The sequence below is a fragment of the Netta rufina genome (assembly GCF_964035555.1).
Source record: "Netta rufina genome assembly, chromosome: 1".
Lineage (NCBI taxonomy): Eukaryota > Metazoa > Chordata > Aves > Anseriformes > Anatidae > Netta > Netta rufina.
Window position 1 is genome coordinate 204,022,131 of NC_140123.1, and position 18,940 is coordinate 204,041,070.

The window sequence follows — 18,940 nt, forward strand, 5'->3', positions numbered from 1 at the left end:
CCCTTCTAAAATGGCTTTCTAGAACATTTCTTATTAAAAAAATAATTATTCCTCTTCAAGATAAAACAAAAATTTTTTGCACAACATCGTAAACCCTCCCTGAAATTGGGACCATTTTTCTCTCAGTTTGCAGCTAATGATCTGCTGGCCAAAGAGCCCCCATAGCAGCAGGGGCAGATCCCAGAACAGAAGGAGGGACAGTTAACAAACTGTTAAAGCTTTTTATAAAAGTTTTATATATGTTACTTTCATGAAAGTTTTATATATGTTACTTCTCCCTCTGGGGATGCTGCTGCTCTTCTGTCCCAAATATCCATTTTTGGGGGGGCAGCTGGGGTTTTAAAGACAACCCAGAGGAATCATGCAGGGCTGAAAAGGTGTGTGGTCACCACGTGCATGTGGACTGGAGCTTGCACATCTTCTCTGGAGCTGGTGGTGGGTCAGGCAGGGATAATGAGGTCCCCAGGAGGAGATTTGTCCCACTTAGGGGCAAAGAGCTTCCCCACTCCCTGTCCTTCTCCATGCTATAGGGGAAAGAGTCAAAGGAGGACAGAGGTTTAAATAGGGATGGAGACACAAGAAACTCACAGGGGGCAGATATTGGATGGCATCTTCGGGCACAGCTGCGCCCAGCACGACACGAGGAGCTGTGATTTATTCCAGGCTTAGAGAAGACTTTGCTCTGCTCTTGTCCCTCTCTGCAGCCCCCCGTTTGGGCTGGTGACATTGCTGTGACCTTGCGAGCAGGCACCGCGTGCCTCGGTGCCAGCGACTCGCTTTTCAGCCTCATTCCCCCACTGCTCCCCCCAGCTCCCACCCTGGCCCCTCGCCCTCCCCTGCAGATCCAAGCACCACGATTTCAATTTGCACCACCTAAATGATTCATTGCCGCCTAAAGAAGACCGAACAGAGCCCAGGAGGGGAGCTGAGCTACAGCAGGGAAGGGGAGGGAGGGACAAGATGGGGACTGGAGATACGGCAACGAAGAGCTCCGGTGACCTGCTCTATATTGGCTCTCCTCGTCTCGGGGCAGAAGGCAATCAATGTCCTCCCCCCTCTTTTCTCCTGAAGCCGTCTGTGGGTCTGTCTGCCTCTTTCTCTCTCAGCAGACTCGAGTTTCTCAGTGTAAGGTTAGGACAGAGGAGCCGTGGAAATCGATTCCCCAGCCCTGGCACGCCGCCCTGCGCGCAGACAGCCCCGCTCCACCGTGAGATGCTGGGTGAGGAGCTGTCCCCAGGCGTCCCCAGGCCCCCCATGTGCTTGGAAATCAGGGTCTGGGGAGCAGTCCCCAAAGTGTGAACCCCAAAGTAAGTGTGGCCCATATGAAAGAGAAAAAAAAGAGAGAAGCTGCACCCATCCTACAGCTTTCGCTCATTTCCCAGCGCTCCAGTGGTGGTTTGTACTGGGAGAGAAGGGTGTGGGAAAGGGATGACTTTGGCTACAGGTCTGTTTTCCAGCCCTGCTTTACCCCAGGACTTGGACAGCCCATCTGCCTCCTCCAACCCTGCCAAAAACCAGCTCCTACATCAGCGTGGCTGGATTCAGCCATGCCCTGAAATTCTTCCTGGGAGGGAAAAGAAAAGGGTCAGCACCTTCCAAGGGGAAATATTTATGGCAGATTTCCCCAGAAATCCTTGTACAGTTGCTGACAATGCATCACATTTGAGGAAATGGCTGGGATTTTGATGTACAAAAAAAAGTTAACAATGGCCTTGGTATTATGGTACTGTTACCCTGAATGTCCTGCATGGCCAAACACTGCTGAATTGCATCCTCCTCTGCTTCCAGGGCTGGAAGGATGAAGAAACTGAGGCCCAGAGAGGAACACATGAGGCTGCACCAGAAACCCGTGCCACACTATATTTTACAGATCAGGAAACAAAGGTTAAGTGACCAGAGGGAGGAGGATGTGGGGACCCTGCTGTCAAATTTCAACTTGAAGGACCAAATTTGCATGTGGGTCTCTTGGTCTAATGGTCTCGGGTTGCCACCCTCACTTGTCACCAGCCACATTTCTGTCACTCTTTTAGGCTGAGCTGCTGGGCAATCTGCAGTTGTCTCTGCCCCTTTCCTCTCCTTTAGGGGATTTATTGCTGGGTGTATTGATTCCTTGTTGCCAGTGACCCTGGCCAGCAGGAGATGAAATATCTAGCATTACTCCAGTGCAATCAATGCCCAAATTCATGCTTGCATCCATGCTGTGCTTCCCCTCTATTGACAGCAAAACACGCAGTGCTCTACAGGATGGATGCAAGCTAAGATGAGACAGAAACATGTTACAGAGCTGTATTTCAAATAAAAACATCCTCAGGCGAGCAGGGCTATATGGGTGAAAGCTGCATGGGTTCATACTTAGAAGACCACAATTCAGGACTGGTTTGCCAAGGATCTTTTGAATTATTCCAAAGCCAGAGTCAAGTTTTGATTCAGGACATCTAGGTTTGATCTTAAATTAAGCAGACTGACATGGCTTTGGTTGAGGGCTATACAGGCTAAAGAGCTTCTGGAGAAGGTTGGGATATGGTACGGGTTCCTGTTCCAGAAAGGAGGGGTAGCAAAGAGGGTCTCCAACTGGATCTCTGTCTCCACAGGTAGACTTTGCAATGCAGCAGGAAGGGTTCGGGGAGGAGAAGACACAACTGAAGTAGCAGGGTCCAGCAGAATAACCACCCGTCACTGCCAAGGGCGCCGAGACTTGAAGTGACAGCACCCTGCAGAGCCACGCTGGGCTGGAGCCGTGTGGTGAGACAGATCCAACACCCTTTCCAGCCACTGTCTCTGCTGAGAGGTTCTTGGCAAACGAGGCCACCCTGCCACTCATGGCCAGGAGCTCAGCCAAGCTGACACCTCCCTCTCCACGGCTCTGGCAGAGGGCTCCCTGCAGCAGGAGATCACTGGCAGGGAAGGCTGCCGAGAGGGGACTTGGAGATCAACAGCATCATTAAAAAAAAAGCCTGCAGAAAACAAAGCCAAAGAGCAAATCTCCCAATCCTGGGGACACTTGGATGTGGTGCTCCTTGCAAGGGAGTGCTGTAGAGCAGGGAAATGGTGAAACCAGGTCCTTTCTTGGTCTGTTCAACAGAAGCCCAGGGATGTGGATACAAATAACTGCTCAAAATCACAGCTGGGTAAGCCAAACGAGCAGTGCCAGCCCAGCTGAGATGACCCACAGAAGACAAATGCTCAATTTCAGGGTCAGCTTCATCCCACAGTGAGGTTTCAGGCTAGAACATCCCCCTGAAATCTAACTTGGATCAGATCCTTGGTGCTTACAGGGACCTGATTCCCCTCCAAGACCAATAGGGATCATGACAAATGTGAGAGAAGAGAGGTTCAGGCTTGCAGTGGAAAATTGAAGGTGTTGAGACAAGTCTCTGAATCTGGCTGTAATCTAGGGTCAAACTTCCATAATCATTGGAAATGAGAAGGTCTTTGGCACCCAGAGGGAGCTGCTGGAGGTTTTTTTTTTTTTCAAAGCACATCAGGGCGACAGGTATTCCTCCTGCAGCCAGCAGAATATAGATCTGGTGGTTAAGGAGACCAGTCTCTTCTATCACCCTCCTCTTTCATTTTCAGCCAAAAAAACGCCTCTTGGTTAAACAAAGTCACCCCAGCAAGCCCTAGAAACCTTGCTGGAGCTGCCTGCATGACTCCTAGGCTCACCTAAGAGACATTTTTGGACTCTGCCAGGTGTTATCACAGCAGGTACTTACGTATTGTGAAGCACACACCATCCACAGTGGGGGTCTCCCGAGCCCAGGCACTCGCTGCAGGTCTCGTACTGGCTGCACGACTCCACGGGCACCCGGGTGAGCTGCAAGGAGAAGGGACAAAAACCTGTCAGGCTTTTCGTGGGGATCTGCAATGACCTGAACGGCTTGGAAGAGGTGCCAAGCCTCCCCATCTTCTTGCCCTGGTGTCAGGGAATGAGCTTGCTGTCACCCTGACTTTGCAGTCAGAAATGGACCTGAAACACCCACCCACTGCCAAAATAATGCATTTTGCCTTGTTCTTTATTTTTTTTTTCTTTCTTTCTTCTTAATTAAAGCATTTCAGTCGGAGATTTCAAAGACAGAAGAGCCTGACCTCCCCTCTAACGGACCAGAGCTTTTTGATTCCTATTCGGTTTCCTAAGCCCCTTACTTCTTCTGAAGCCAAACACACAATTTGGGCCCAGTGACCTGATAGCCTCTTTTCCATTGAATAAGCCTCAGAGAGCTCCCATAATACACAGTCAATTGCCAGTGCCTTCATCCTGGCTCGTGTCAGCGGGGAGAGTTTATTCCTTCAGATGATATAGTGTGGTATTATCCTGATGAAACACCGCTGAGAACTGCCAACTATAAACTGCAGAACAGTTACTCGTGACAGATGACAAGGGAATACACCTGGATCCGAGTGACAATTTTTTTACTCATTCAAGAGAATTTGAACTGTACAGTGAAGATTAAAATTCATTCTGATTGTATCTGCAAACAAAACAAGAACAGGCTCTCTCTCTATATACAAGGGGGGTAAGGGAAAGGAAGAAAAAGGAATCACGAGCAAAATTCCATCTATTTATGAAGACCTTGTCTGTTTGTATCAGAAATTGGCTTCCTAACCACTACACAGACACCCCACATGGTAGTAGATAGTCTATGTGCAAATGCTGAAAATCTGTATTTTTACTTCTAGCAGGTGGCAATAGCTTTAGCAAACTTGAGACAGAAATACGATGGGGTTTATTTACCACCGCACCACTGCCTATGTCAAGTCACCCAAAGAAATCAACTGTGGATGCTGAAAGCTTTTAAGGACAAAGGGAGAATGTCAAGTAAAACCTACCAAAACACCCTTCTCAAATTGAATCTACAGCCATGAGCATAAGAACATAATCAAAACAGACCACAGCAATGAAAATGGGAAAATCAGAACAGGTATCGACTCATTCCAACTCCTCCAAGTATCAAGAAGTTTCAAAGGCAAGATGACTTGGCCGTGAATGCAATTGTTCCATCTCCCTTTAGGTCAAGACTTCATGTCAAGAAGGAATCAGCACTTCATCAAATATAAACTTTTGTGTGCGCCAGGATTTCGCCCAATTAGACTTATATTGAACCCCAAAGTCTGTCTTATATTGCAGTCCAGCTTTCAAAAAGGCTTACAGCTTTGACAAGAACATAACAAGGGGGGGGAGATCATATTATTTTTATGTAGGTCTTTTCCTATTTTTTTTCCCCTATTTCCACCCAGGAAAAATGTCTTGTGAATTATTTTTCCTTGATCACATCCAGTTGAACATATCTGCCCTGCGAACATCAGAGTACTTGAAGAGGAAGCAGATAATTCCATTTTAGAAGGCTGTAAATCTGCCCTTCCTTAATCCAGATACAATCAATTGTGTAATCTCCACCTTTTAATTAGAAAATTGTGAACACAGTTGGTAATGACTACAGAGTTCCTACCCAAACTACCCCCACTCTAACATATGGTACTGCTGGGTTTATCCGTATTAGCTGTAAATAATATTTCTGAACCTGAGCTTCTGAGCTAGTTTACATCTGCCTTAGAAAAGTGAGCTTTGGTTAATAAGTTCAGAACAGGCACTGTTCTAGAATGTAATGATGTCAGGTTTGAATATTCTGAGTCAAAACCCACTTGCGACTATGACATGTGAACAATAAAGAAGTCCTGGAGGACTGAAATTTGCAATTTCTTTGCAAATTGCTACAAAAAAAAGAAAAGTTAAAATCTGTCTCTGTAGGTTTTATTATTGTTATTATTTAATTAGTCATCAAAGGATATCTAAGCTCCTCTTGGAGGCAGGAGGAACCTACTGGGAGCCCAGATCTCCATCTTTGCAGGAATGTTTTCTTTTCAGTGTATTTAGTGTATTCTTTTTCGATAGGATATAGTTAGTAGGTTGTGCAGGAACACATCTTGCTTCTGTTTATGTACCAGAGAGCACAGCGATGCAGTGTGAGCTTACACCCAGCCACATCCCAAATCTTGTCAAGCCAGTGTAGTAAGTGTCCTGTGTCACCATCCACATTTCTGCATGTTATTCCTGCTATATGAGACCTTTTCTAAGTTCACCTCAAGTAGCTTTATTGTGAGATTAATTAAAATTGTACCACGCTGATAAATGTCTTGGGCTGGAAGTGTCAGACCTTCTAATTAATAAAGGAAGCAACTACAAAAAAACAAAAGGAGCTGCAACTGAAAGGAAAGCCACCTAGGGGTCGTCAGCTGAAAGGAAAAAGAACATCAAGCAAATAAGGCACATCAGAGGTCTTATTTTCCTTTGGAACATAAGCTGTAATTAATTCAGCTCGGCTTTCCAAGCTGAAAGTTTTGAGAACTGACCATGCCTCCCGAGAGCAGTCAGCTTTTTATGCTGCCCCTAAAATATCTGAAAAAGAAAAGTCCATGCTACCTCCCCATTGCAGTTCTTTGCCATTATTCATAACGATGAAGGGACCAGACAGCACTGAAGGCTGAAATCTCCATTGTAAACCAGACGGTGATTACTCCCTCCACTCATTTCCCACCCTTAGAAAGCCCAACAAACTTCTCAAGGTGATTTCTTACCCTCAGGGGGGCTCCCTACCTCCGATCTTTCATCAGGGTAGAAATTTGATTCAACATTTTGCAGCAAATATAACCAGCTCTCAGCAGACGGAGGATTAACGAAAGCAAAACGCCCTTCATTTTGGGGCACAATGAGCCAGGTTAGAGCCATTTGCATTCCTGCAGTGGTCACAGCTTAACTGATAATTTGGCCTCACTTTGCTAGAGCAAAATACAGATGTAAGAAGAGGCTGCTGTTGCTCCAAGGGCTTACAGCCCACGGAGATGTGGCACATATCCCTGTTTTATCCACGAGAGCCACAGCTGAAAGTGAGGTCTCATGCAGCTGAAGTAGGTGTTACCTAAATGCGTTGCAGATGTGGGTCTAAGGCATCTGAGCAAGCTCATGCAGGAAGAGTGGGTGTTAGCTAATTATCGAATACTAAGTTATTAAGTACAAACTATTTAGACTTTGGGCTCTTTGGAACATGAAGAAATTAAGATAAAGGTCCTGACGATCCCTGTTCACACAGCTGGTGGACATCTAGGAGCTGGCTGTGCTTCCAAGGCTTTGTCCATAGCACGCTGGGGAGCATCTAAACTGTCCCCTCCTTGCAGCTATCTGCAGTGAGATGCGATCCCAGAGGCAGGGTCAGACAAGTGGTAAATGAAGCTGATGTCCTTCTCAAGGGCAGCAGGAAAGCAGCGAGCACGTCCAGCTGCCTTCGCTGCAGCAGGGTCTGAAGGGATATTTCACTTCGTCAACACATTCATTCACAAGTCCCCAAAGAAATCGTGCGCGCGTTTCTGGCTCCCAAGGACATCTCAAAAAAATCTGGCAAACCTGCAAACTGCCGTACAGCGTACAGCTCACCTGCTAGATATGGCTCGGAGGCTTTTCACACAACACCAGGGCCATCCTCACCTCTGATCCGGCTCAAATTCCAAACAGCAGCTTTTGCAGCTCCCAGCCTTACTTTCACCCTCTATTCCCAGCATGAATGAGTTTCAGAAAGTCATCTAAAACAATGTGATTGAGGTTTTGGATCTGATAGACAGTAACAGTTAATCCTGTTAGAAATTTGGCTCCCGCTTCTGCCATTATATATTCACAAAAGCTCCTGCTATGTGCTCAGTCATAATTTTCTGGCTCCCATTTTTGACTTTTTTTTTTTTATTTCAATATACATTACTTTTTTTTTTTTCCTCCTTAAACTGCCAACATTCTGGTCAAAACGTGAATCATTGCTCAATCTCTGCTGTTATAATTGGATGTTAATACAGCAGCGGGAGTTATTCAGTCTGATGGACTAAGTTAATTTAAATGTACAAAAAGGCATCTTAAGTAGCCAATTTCCTTCCCAACAGTCAAAAGATACATTTCCAAAACATTGAGCAGTGACTGTCAAGCTATGTGGGTTTGGTGAATGCTGCTATCTTTCAAGACTCAGCCCTGAGAAACTGCTGCAAGATTAAGAGAGGAGCTTATTTGATTTCAAAGCCTTGAACAGATTATTCATGATAACACAGTTTATTAAATAGAGCAAGACAAAAAAAAAAAAAAAAAAAAAACACCTAAGAGACCACTGGTGGGTCCAGATTCTGCATCCTTAACAGATTTATTGAGGATATTTGGTCACCTGTGGGGTGTGCCAAGATGCCAATTTTAATTTGGCCTGAATTATGGACAAAGGGACCTTGAGTTCCTCTAGGTTGTTCCAACTCCTGTGCCTCAACCAACAGATCTGCAAACTCAGCAAAAAGCAGGGACACGGAGAAAAGAAAAGCTCAAGGAGCTGAAGCAGGGCTTAGACTGGTAAGAAATAGGATATTGTGCATGTGGATGTCTGCACAAGCAGTGGGAGAGGAGATGCTCCTGTGGGGATAGAGGCGAGGATCTGAGTTTGATTCCAGCCTGCCACTCCGGCGTGATGAGTAAATAACTTGCCAGCCCCGCTGGGACAGGCAATGTCATTTCTCATCAGACACCCCCAAGCTCTTCGTCTTCATTGCAGCACTCTTCCCAGTAAATCCATGCTTACACACTTGGAAAACTGGAGGCTTTAATTAAGGAGAGTTAATTGGAAGCAGCAGTAGCTGTCAAGGACAAATGACACAATAATTAAACTGGGGGTCAATGTCCCCCTGTGTGGCAGGGTAAATTACCTGTCCAAATATGCTTGGTCACAAAGGGCTTCCTACCTACATCTGTGTTTGTGCTGCTCCTCCTCCTCTCCCTTCTCTCCCTCGGGTTCTCCTGCACGTCTTTGGTGAGAGAATTCCCATCTGTGTTCCCAGAGCAAGACCCCAACCACATCCACAGGCCACTCACACAGACGGAGATAAAGCAACAGGAGGAGACACCGAAGGATTTGGGGAAAACTGGCGATTGCAGTGAAATTTTCTTCCCTAAGCTTCCCTTAGCAGGACCCTGACAGCCAGCTCAGATGGAGACATTTACAACATATAGGGTGAACGCTGAGTGAGGTGAATCCCCCATCAATGGCATGCTTAAATTTCTGCAGTTTCTTTGATCTTCTTAACTCTGCAAACATGTTGAGGTCTCCCCTCTTCCCAGTTACAGCACCAGAATAACCAGTCGAAGTGCAAAATACATTTTCTTTAATTATTAGAAGGGAGGTGCTCAGCCCACACCCTGTAGTGACCCTTGTGCAAGGCAGTCCCCCATGCCTCAATGACACTCCTTCCAAAAGCATCAGTGCTTGAGAAGAAGCTAAGGACACGCCATCCTGGTACAATATGGCCAGAAACATGGAAATTCAAGAGCACAAGTCCATGTTTCAGTATTATATCTCACACAGCATTTCTCTATCTTCACTCTCGTTCTTCCTTCCCAATAATACCAAATATTTCCCCAGCTGGGATAGCAACCACCCGCTCCATCAGCATGCTGATATACTCTCCCCACAAGGCAGGAAATTTTATAGGAATCCTTGCCCCTTGTAAGAATAACAGCTCGGAGGTGTCGAAGGGGTGTCAGGGGATTTCACCCAAGCATGATGAAGCCAGCACCTTCCTGCCCACCCTGCAAACCAGGTCCAAGTAGCTTCAGATCCCCCCTGTCTTGTTTCCTTTATCCCACAGTTGAGTGTTTATGTCTGTAAACTGTAAAACAAATGAGGTTTGGCTAAAAGTCTTCAAAATAGAGCCTCATGTCGTAATTAATACAGAGCCAGCTTGGGCTTAATGAGAGCCAGTGCCTGTGTGGTTACCGAAACAAGCCTGCTGAGCAAGGGCTAGGTTGTTACCCAGGCTCTATAAAGACTATATATAGATATAATTGGGACCCAGAATGGGATTTATGTCACTGCAATGGACTTTCACAAAGTCCACCATCATTCGAAAGCTCCTGGTAGAGGTGTGAGCAGTTACAACACACGGGGAAATAGTTATAGTTATTTCTAATGGTCCTGACTACTTTCCAGGTCACCTTCTTCCAACATCTTTACAGATGTTCCCATCCTCTACCTCAGTGGGACATGGTTCATGAAGGATTGGCGGTGTTGATCTAATTCCCTCATATGGGATGGACTTTAATTCTCTTGTGCTGGACCAGTTGGATTTGATGATCCCTGTGGGTCCCTTCCTACTGGGGATATCCAACAACTCTAGGGTTAAATTACCCCTGCAAGCACTGTCAGCTACAGAGAGCATGGCAGACAGACACTTTGAAAAATTTCCCTTTCATCACTTGTGGTCTGACTTAAAATCTCCAATAATAGCACCTAAAAACAGCTGTACATGTTGGCATCAACAGTCCACATACCCCAGTTCCTTGTCTTCAGCCATGGCCTTATGGCGCTAAGGAAAAAATCAGAATAGAGTGAGTATATTTGATATGTCCCCGGCAATTGCACAGCTTTTGGCTAGTTTCCTTCAGGGGAACTTCTGAACATCATGTGTCTCTATCCCATAACCCAAACAGATCTTTAATTTTCCAGTTTACCTTGAAATCACATTCACTTTTGCATCCACAGCTTGCTCTGGAAGGTCCAGAACCCACTGCTTGAAGGAGTCCCATCCTTTAGTTTGTTCAGGACCTGATTTTTACCAATTTAAATTCATGCCCTTCAATACCTTATGTGAAGAGGCGGTGAACAGTCACTTCCTATCCATCCCCTTCGGCCATTCATAATTTCACCAAATTCTACCATTCACCCCTACTCCTAACTCCCCAGGCTGAAGAGTTCCTGCTCCTTCCACTTCTGATGTGGAAACCATTCCATACCTCTGATCATCCATAATGAGTTTCTCTTTTAACCATTTATTTACTCTTTTAACCCAAATTTAGAACATAAAAGAGGGCCACCCAGTGGTCTAGGTCACCTCCTTACAGCTTTCTCCATCTCTCTCCCTTATCCACATCATCAAAAGCAATTAAGCTACTGCCTTTAGCAGGGTGCCACCTCTCAGCTTGAGGCACTCGACCAAAGGCAAAGGAAAACAAAACATTTAAACCTTGATTAAGACTGCTTTGTCACTGGCTCAGTGAACCTCGGGTAACTCCTAAAGGTGTGTGCATCTATAGATTTTAGATGTGTGAGCACAGAGCAGTGCTGAGGCTCATGCCACTCCTCAGAGGCGCTTCTGGCCATGGAAAGGGGCACTTGTTTTATTTCCAGACACCCTCACACATACCCCCCTTCAACCACTCTCTTCCCATCACTGCTCCCTGCCCATTTTTAAGCAATGCTTCACAGCGTGCCATCAAATCTCAGCTGACACAGCTCAGCCTGCCATAGGCAGCACCAACAGAGGTGATAACACCAGCTGAAGAGCTACGAGGCCGCGACAGTTAATTTGCAAACCCAAAACACAAAATCTGAGCCATGATAACCAGCTCAGTTCACCCTGAGCTGCAGCAAGCACATGCTAGCCTAGCTTGAGGGACAGATTTGGGACTTCCCGAAGTTATTATAATACCTCTGCCTCCATGGAGCGCTCAGCACCGATAGCTTTAATGAGTGCTGCAGCCAAGAGTTATCCAAGATCCAGGGAGAAATGTGAAACAGGCTGTTCCCGGGTCCTTAAACGCATGTCTCAGTTTATTAAGTGAGAGGAAACCAGGCAGAGCTCACTGCTCAGCCGACGCCTGCGGGAGCTCGGTGTACTTTTAGGGTTTGGGTGGCAATTAGCGCTGCCAAAAAGGCAACCGCCTGGCAGAGACGGGGCCAACTATTTTAGGCCATATCTACTTGCCTTCATATGGCTCTGCTGTTTGTTTCAGTGCGGAATAAGCAAAAAGAAGTTCCTCTAAAAACCTAGCTCCTTCTCTGCAGGATTTTAGCTCAAGAAGGGCTTTAGATGTAAAATTCCTACTGAGTGCAATGCGTGTTGCCCCATCCCAGCCCCATATTTCACTGGGTTAACTGCATAACCTAGTGCTGCAAGCATTACATGTGTTTTCCCAGCTTTCTCAGGCATTCATCCTGCCATAAAATGAAGGTTCAAGGACATTTGGTTCAGGGATCGTATAAATGCATAGCATTTAAGGTCAGAAGGGACCATTAGATCATCGGTTCTCGCCTCCTGTATACCACAGGCCAGTAAATTTCACCCACCTACCCTTGTACTGAACCAGATAATATGGTTTCAGCTAAAACATGTTGCCTAGAAAGACCTCCCATTATGACGTGAGGATACCAAGAAATGGAGAATCCTCCATTTCACGGGCAGTTTGTTCCAGTGGTTAATCACTCACACCATAAACAGATTGTGCATGCCTTGCTTTTCACGTGAATTCAGCAGGCTTTGGCTTCCAATCGCCGAGTCTTATTCCGTTTCTCTTCTCTAGCTTGATGAGCCCTTTTAGCCTGCTGTTTTCACCAGGTGAAGGTACTTCGATACATTAATTTACTCATTCCTCAGTCTGCCTTCTAATAAATTAAGATTGAGCTTCAATCTTAAAAATTAAATTAAAAAATAATTTCTTTGGTACTCCCTTTGCTATCTCTTGGGGCTTTTTTACAAAAGGAGACCCCAGAGCTGACCACTCCTCCAAGGATGGTGCCAACCTGTTTCTGCTATGGGCTAGGAAAAACTCTGCAAATTTCCAGGGAATTGCCCCACTCATCCATCTCAGTCATTGCTTTCTAGGACACACCTCCCACTTTCCAGCCTGACCTCCATTCCTTCTTACGAGACAGAGAAGTTTCCATTTGTTTTGTTTGAAGGAGCCAAAGTCACTGAACTGCTCTGTCCTCATCATCATTAATGCTGAGCTAATTGTTGCACCACTGAATATTTTATACATGGGATTTAGCACCAACTTCATTCTCTTTCGTGAACATTTTCAAAAGCTTTGGGCTCGATATTGATCCCAGGAGAATACTACTGGGAAAACCCTCAGGCTCTTTGAGAGCTGCCAAGTATTAAACCATTTTAGAGATGTCTTTTTCCTATTTTTAGCTTCTTTTTTTTTTTTTTTTTTAATGGGAACAGGCTGTGGTGATGTCTCAGTCACCATGTGGAAAGGCAAAGACAGGGCATCCACACAATGCAATTTCATTATTTCCTTAAAGAATGTATCCTCTAACTCCTTGAAGAATGAAAAAATCTCTTACTTTTCCTAAAATTACACTACCCAGTGGCCATCTGGCACAGTTCAGGAGTAAGCATGAGAAGCTTCAAACTTATCCAGGGACTTTAATGCTTAATACTCTCTCTTCTAACCACCATGTCACTAAAGCAAGGATCTCACTGATGCACCTGCATCATGAATATCATCCCCAGGACATTTGATGTAGGGCGAAGAGAAGACCCCAAAGTTAGATAAGATCAACCAGAGCACTCAAACTAAAAGGGCTGTTAGGAGACGTAGTTCCTGAGGCTGAGATGACCCCAAAATTGTGGCTGTGTTGTGACTATAGGCACCGCAGTATTACAGCAGCACTAATACAACTGGCTCTGCTAGCATCCCAAAGCGTGCATGGTTCATCCTTTCTCCTGCCTCCTGGTGATGAATCTCAGTTCAGGCCTTTGTATGAATCCCTGAGCTTCTGCCGCAACATGCGAGGTGCTTCATTTGTCCAACCAGTTTCTCCTTCCTTGACGCTCCTGTAATTTTTTAATGATTTTTCTCCTACCAAAGCAGAAACTGAGAGTCCCACTGCACCTTCCTTCACGTGGAAAGCCATACACAGAACCCACATTTTGGGGGTAAGACAGCTGCCATGAGGATCTGTAGAGAGACAGAACTTTCGCCCCCGACAATAATTAACTAAAATCTGATTTAAGGCCTTCAACTCCCCCTGGTATCACTTTGGTACCATAGGAAGAGGCGAGATCCCATTGCAGCTCCCAGCTGCCAGGCTCTGACCTCACAAAAGGCGCTGCCCAGGGGGGGCAAGGACGAGGTCTGTGGGGTGATGGAGTTGGATGACTGCGGGGTGAAGGCTGCCAGCTGGCCCGGGCATAAAGCAGGGAGCCCCAAGGGACCTGCAAAGCCTCTGCCAGCTCCATCCAGGTGGTTTCCGAGCTGGCATCTTGAAAAGGAGCGGAATTAATGCACTGAAGCATCTTAAAGGAGCCCTCTGCACCCAAGATCAAAGCCCTGAGGTCTCCAGGTCTCCTGTTACACCTGCCCCCCTCGCAGACATCCCTTACAAAAGCATGCAATCTGATTTGAACCAGGGAATTTGCTCGGGTGCATTTCACCGTGCACACCACTCCACGGAAAGGAAAAAAAGAAAATAAACCTCAAAACAACCCTTTTGTCCCTATCCATAAAGAAGAAGGGAGGCCCAGACCAGCACACAATACAAGGGGAAAGAAACAGGAGCAAGGAGCAGGGTCGGCCCCACGGGTTGCTGCTCTGAAACACAAACCGTGCTGTGCAGCTGGGACAGCGATGCCCCCGCTGCTCCCAGGGTAGCTCCAGCACCTCCGGCCAGGCAGCCTCCGAAGCCACATTTTATTTATTTTTACCCTGGGATGCAGCTGAGACCTGGTTAAAAGGTTTCAGGAGGAGCAGATGGGCTCTGCACAAGTGTCTCTTGCAATGCTGGTGGTGTGCGCAAGAACCCAGAGAGCTCGGGGCATCTGGCTCCCCCACCCTGGCAGCAAGATCTGTGGTGTCCCCATTGCACCCCTCTGCTCTTCCTTTTCTTCAGGTCATTCAAACATGCACAAGGACAGTTATTCACCTGGGGACCTCAGATTTATTCAGGAAGGAAACAGGGAGCAAAAAGAACCAGGGATGAGAAGAAAATCAGGCACAGCACTGAAGTCACTGCCCCAAGGCCCAACACAGACCTTTATGGGCATGAGAAGTGATGCTAGCTTTATTAAATCAACCTACCTACTCTTTCTAAATATTTCTAAATACCTTAAATAGTTTACAAAAGAGTTAACCACCTGTTGCATAAGGACACACAAAATCCCAGCTGACAGCATGTGCAAGCACAGGCAGGTTTATTTTGTACAGAAAGGGGCCATGGGGAAAAAAAAAAAAAAAAGAAAAAAAACATTTTTTTTTATTTCCCAGATTTCATTTAACACCATCAAACCGTAAAACTCAAACTACAGCTTTTCTCAGCCTTTTGCCCAGCTGTAATAGCTGTCTGTCCATCTCTTACCTGCCTGCCCATGGCAGCAGCAATGTACGTCCTGGAGGAGCAGCATCACCTCTGCTTCCTGTGCATTACAGCCTGCTTCTTTTAAAAACAGCCATCCCTGCCCCAAAACGGCAGGCATCGAGAAAAACCTTCACCTGCACGATCAGGAGAGTGGTTTTCACAGCATTTATGGAGAGCAGGAAATTAGGGACTTGTAATAAAACCGGAGGACGGCTGAGGATCAGCTTCAAATCTCACCAAAATTATAGGTGAGGAGGAGATTTTCCTTCCAGTTCCCTGGGATTTTATCTGAGGGGAGCTTTATGTCTCCTGCTCTAACTTGGTCAGTAATAGCCACCTTTTTGGCTCGGGTTTTAGAACAATTCAAGAGCTCATGTCCTTGTTCCTTTTCTTTGTCCACAGGACAGATTTTATAGGTACCTGTCCTGAGAGGGGTGAAGGAAAAGCGATGTTTTGCGCTCTTTTTATTTCTTACCTCAGCCATTGCTCCTGAATCAGCATCTCCAAACACCTCTCCCTGTTTGGAGACCTCATTTATACCTCTGGAGGCAGAAACAGTTTGTGAAGGAGGGAATCCCAGCCAGGCAGGAGCACAGCTCAGGTCCTTCCCTGCCCAGGGACCCATATCAATCTCCAGGATCCACTACACCCAGCCAGAGTGCCTCTGGAAGGGACAGGAACATCACCCAGGACCATTTTCCTCCATCATTTATAAAGGAAGCCTTGTGTGACTGTACAGGAGGTGTGATGAATTTTTTCCACTTGCATAATGAAGGTTAGAGCCTACCTGAGTCTCACAAGGCTGCTGTGAAGCTCTGGGACCAGGGGATCGCCTGGCACTAATGGTGATGTTTAGAAAGGCGTGTGCTGAATCCCTGGAAACATTTAGCTCAGCCGGTTTGTTTTCCTAAAAGATAGGCAGCACTGCTGAGCTGGGGCTCAGAGCAGACATCTCCCTGAGGGGTTCTGTGACCTGAGTTATGCAGATGACATTAGACAGTCACGCTGGTCTCTTTTGGCTCTCAATTCTATGAATTTATAAGTAGTTGCCAAATAGTTTCAACAATAATTGTCAGCCTGTGCTGAAAAGAGCTTAGCTAGGCACACAGACCTGATGTGAAATGTAAACTTTTTTTAATTATTACTATTATTATTACTATTGCAGATGGGTTTCGTCTCGCTCAGCTTTAAACTACATTTTCTCCATCAGGATTTAGATTTTGGAAGATAAGTTGCCTGACCCAATGGCCAGGCCTATAATGGGACTGCTACTGTAATTGCCATATCTGCCAGACAAGGAGGAATTGCCACTTCCAGATTAGCCCCACAGACAGTGGAGATGAAGTTTATAATCACCGTAAATGTGGTTTGTTTTCTGCTGATGCATGAATGTTCCAGCAATTAGTTTGCTGTGTCAGGGTCCCCTTTCCTACATAAGTTATTTTTTCTTGAGCTTTTACATTCGAGCTTTTGCAAACTCTTGACAACACGGGTTTTTAAGATAATTCTGAGCAAAATGGCCATTCCGACACCATCGAGTGATTGTGCACGAGTCTGGATTTTCTGCTGTTTTGTGGTGCATTGCAGATCTAGAGCATTTGTGCTACTGGCAATGCTGGGAAAGATGAGGACATTAATTAGTGGTGCAAGTGGGATTTGCCAAGCCGAGATTAACTAATTGAATTCCTATCAGTGATATTTATAAACCAAGGGGAGTGCAAAAAGGAATACAGCAACACAGTGTTGAAGAGAGGACGGATCTCGCAGAATTTCATTGCTGGTCACCTGCCACGGATTAAGTTTGTACAACCAAAACTGAGTCACATCTGGCACTGCCCATGCGGTGTGCGTTAATGAAAAGAACAGCACAGGAGGGGGTCTCACCTGTTCTCCCAGCTACTACACTGAAAGACCTGAAAGATAATAAAAGCCAAAGGATTCATGATCCCCAGGACATTTTTTACGTTGCTTCCTTTCCTTTCTTTTTTTATTCTTTCTATTGCATTTCTTTGTGTTATTGCAAATTTTGCAATGCCATTTTTACTAATTTCTCATCTAACAAGAATCCCAAACTCTCTCATACATGCAATTAGAGAAAGGCTTTCTGTATTTAAATTGGCTGTAGTGCCATTGACACTATCACTGATGATTCTTACTATTTGACTTCTGATAATTTCCTGAATTTGAAATCAGAGTATCCCATTAAAATTCATCAAAAACTTTTCATTTTGAATCAAAATTAAATTGACTCAACATCCTCCCCCCAAACTCTGTCTGTTTTCTACAGAAATCTTAATCTTGTCATAAAAGAATCTGAAGAATTAATTTTCCTATGAATAGGTATAATTTACTGGTCAGATCTCAATAAAATTCCATTGTTAACAGAGAATTAAGCCATACTTCAGCATTACCTTCTCTGTTTCCTGGAGTTTGTTTGCGATTCTTTTTAGTATTTGCACAATTTGTCAAGCAGAATTTGATGCATGGCTCTTCTTGAAAAGGATAGCATGGAGACCAATTAGTCAACCTAGAAACTGGCAAACTCCTCCTAATATGACTGCCTGACTGCCACAAAATGGCAGATAATAGAGATCTATCTAGCTTTTAAAAAATATTAACCTTTTTGTTGACATCGCCATTTATCAGAAGGTTTATGCGTTGAATGATGAGCTAGACACAGCAAAAAGCAGAGCTAAAGGCCACCAGCTACCCCACCACCATGCAGTTAGGCAGCAAATGCCCAGGGGTGCTTTTTAGGAATAAAGGCTAAGTAAGAAACCATTTTGGCGAAATAACCAAGATTAAAGAATGACTTAGATGTTCAATTTGTATAAAATAATTAATTAGGAATTGACAGTCTTGATAAAACCTACTATATATATCCCTCTCTGTCTGCTATTTCTGTTGTTGAGTGAGCCAGATGTTTCAGAAAAGGCTCAATCACCCTACAAAAGTCAGGTATATAATTGTGTTAGGTATTTCCATATCCTTTACTACCTAGAGACCTGTTTATAATCTGAAGAACTACAGTCAAGACCTCTTAGTTAAGATTTCTTCCAAACTTTTGGGTTAATATGTTTTTGTTATGTTTTGTTTTAATTTAAAGTCAGGATAAAACTTTAGGTTCTGAAATTATTTTTTCTACCTTTTCTTGAATATGCTAATGGATGTTATGTTTAGAACAAAAGCTTGAGGGGGAAAATAAATAACCACCTTATTCATTACCCTGGGGAACCCATCTCCTGCCCAGAGCCTGCAGAGTCCCTGCCAATGCCCACTGCAAGGACTGAGATGCAGAACTGGTCGTGGTCGGGGCTGGATGAGGAAGGACCAATGGGAGAAAATTGTATCAGAAGAGGCTGGTTCACTGAATTCAACTCATAGAGAGCTGACACTGCACAAGGAGCTGTTATTAGGCTCCGTGCACCAAAGAGAGAGTCGAAAACTTCCAGTAATTTGCAGATTGTACTCCTGAACTTAGAAATGCTGAGCTGGTGATGGAGGAAAAAATATATAAATAAATAAATGTATATATATAGTTATTTCAAAGAAACCTTTCTTCAGAAAGGAATTAAAGGATCAGATGTAGTGCTTAAAATACCTGTGGTGGTGGTTTGGTGGTTTAACCAGGAGAGGTGCAGCAGTAGGATGTGAGCAGGAACTCAGACCCGAAGCATTGAAGGATGAAGGGTCTGAGACAGAAGAGCCTTATACAACAGATCATCCCTTGGATAAACATATATTTTTCACAACCATTAATAAACAGAAGATTAGGAGAAGCATTAGAGATC

The 18,940-nt window shown here is 45.0% G+C and overlaps 1 protein-coding gene across 1 annotated transcript in view; it reads right to left on the bottom strand.

The window, feature by feature from the left end:
• Window positions 1–18,940, bottom strand: part of PLXNA4 (plexin A4) — a gene marked incomplete at its 3' end in the record, with an annotated part of 399,326 nt that overhangs the window by 136,675 nt on the left and 243,711 nt on the right. Inside the window, exon 5 of the mRNA XM_084283189.1 lies at window positions 3,714–3,814. Coding sequence (XP_084139315.1) covers window positions 3,714–3,814 — 101 coding nt within the window. The remainder of the gene's footprint in view (window positions 1–3,713; window positions 3,815–18,940) is intronic.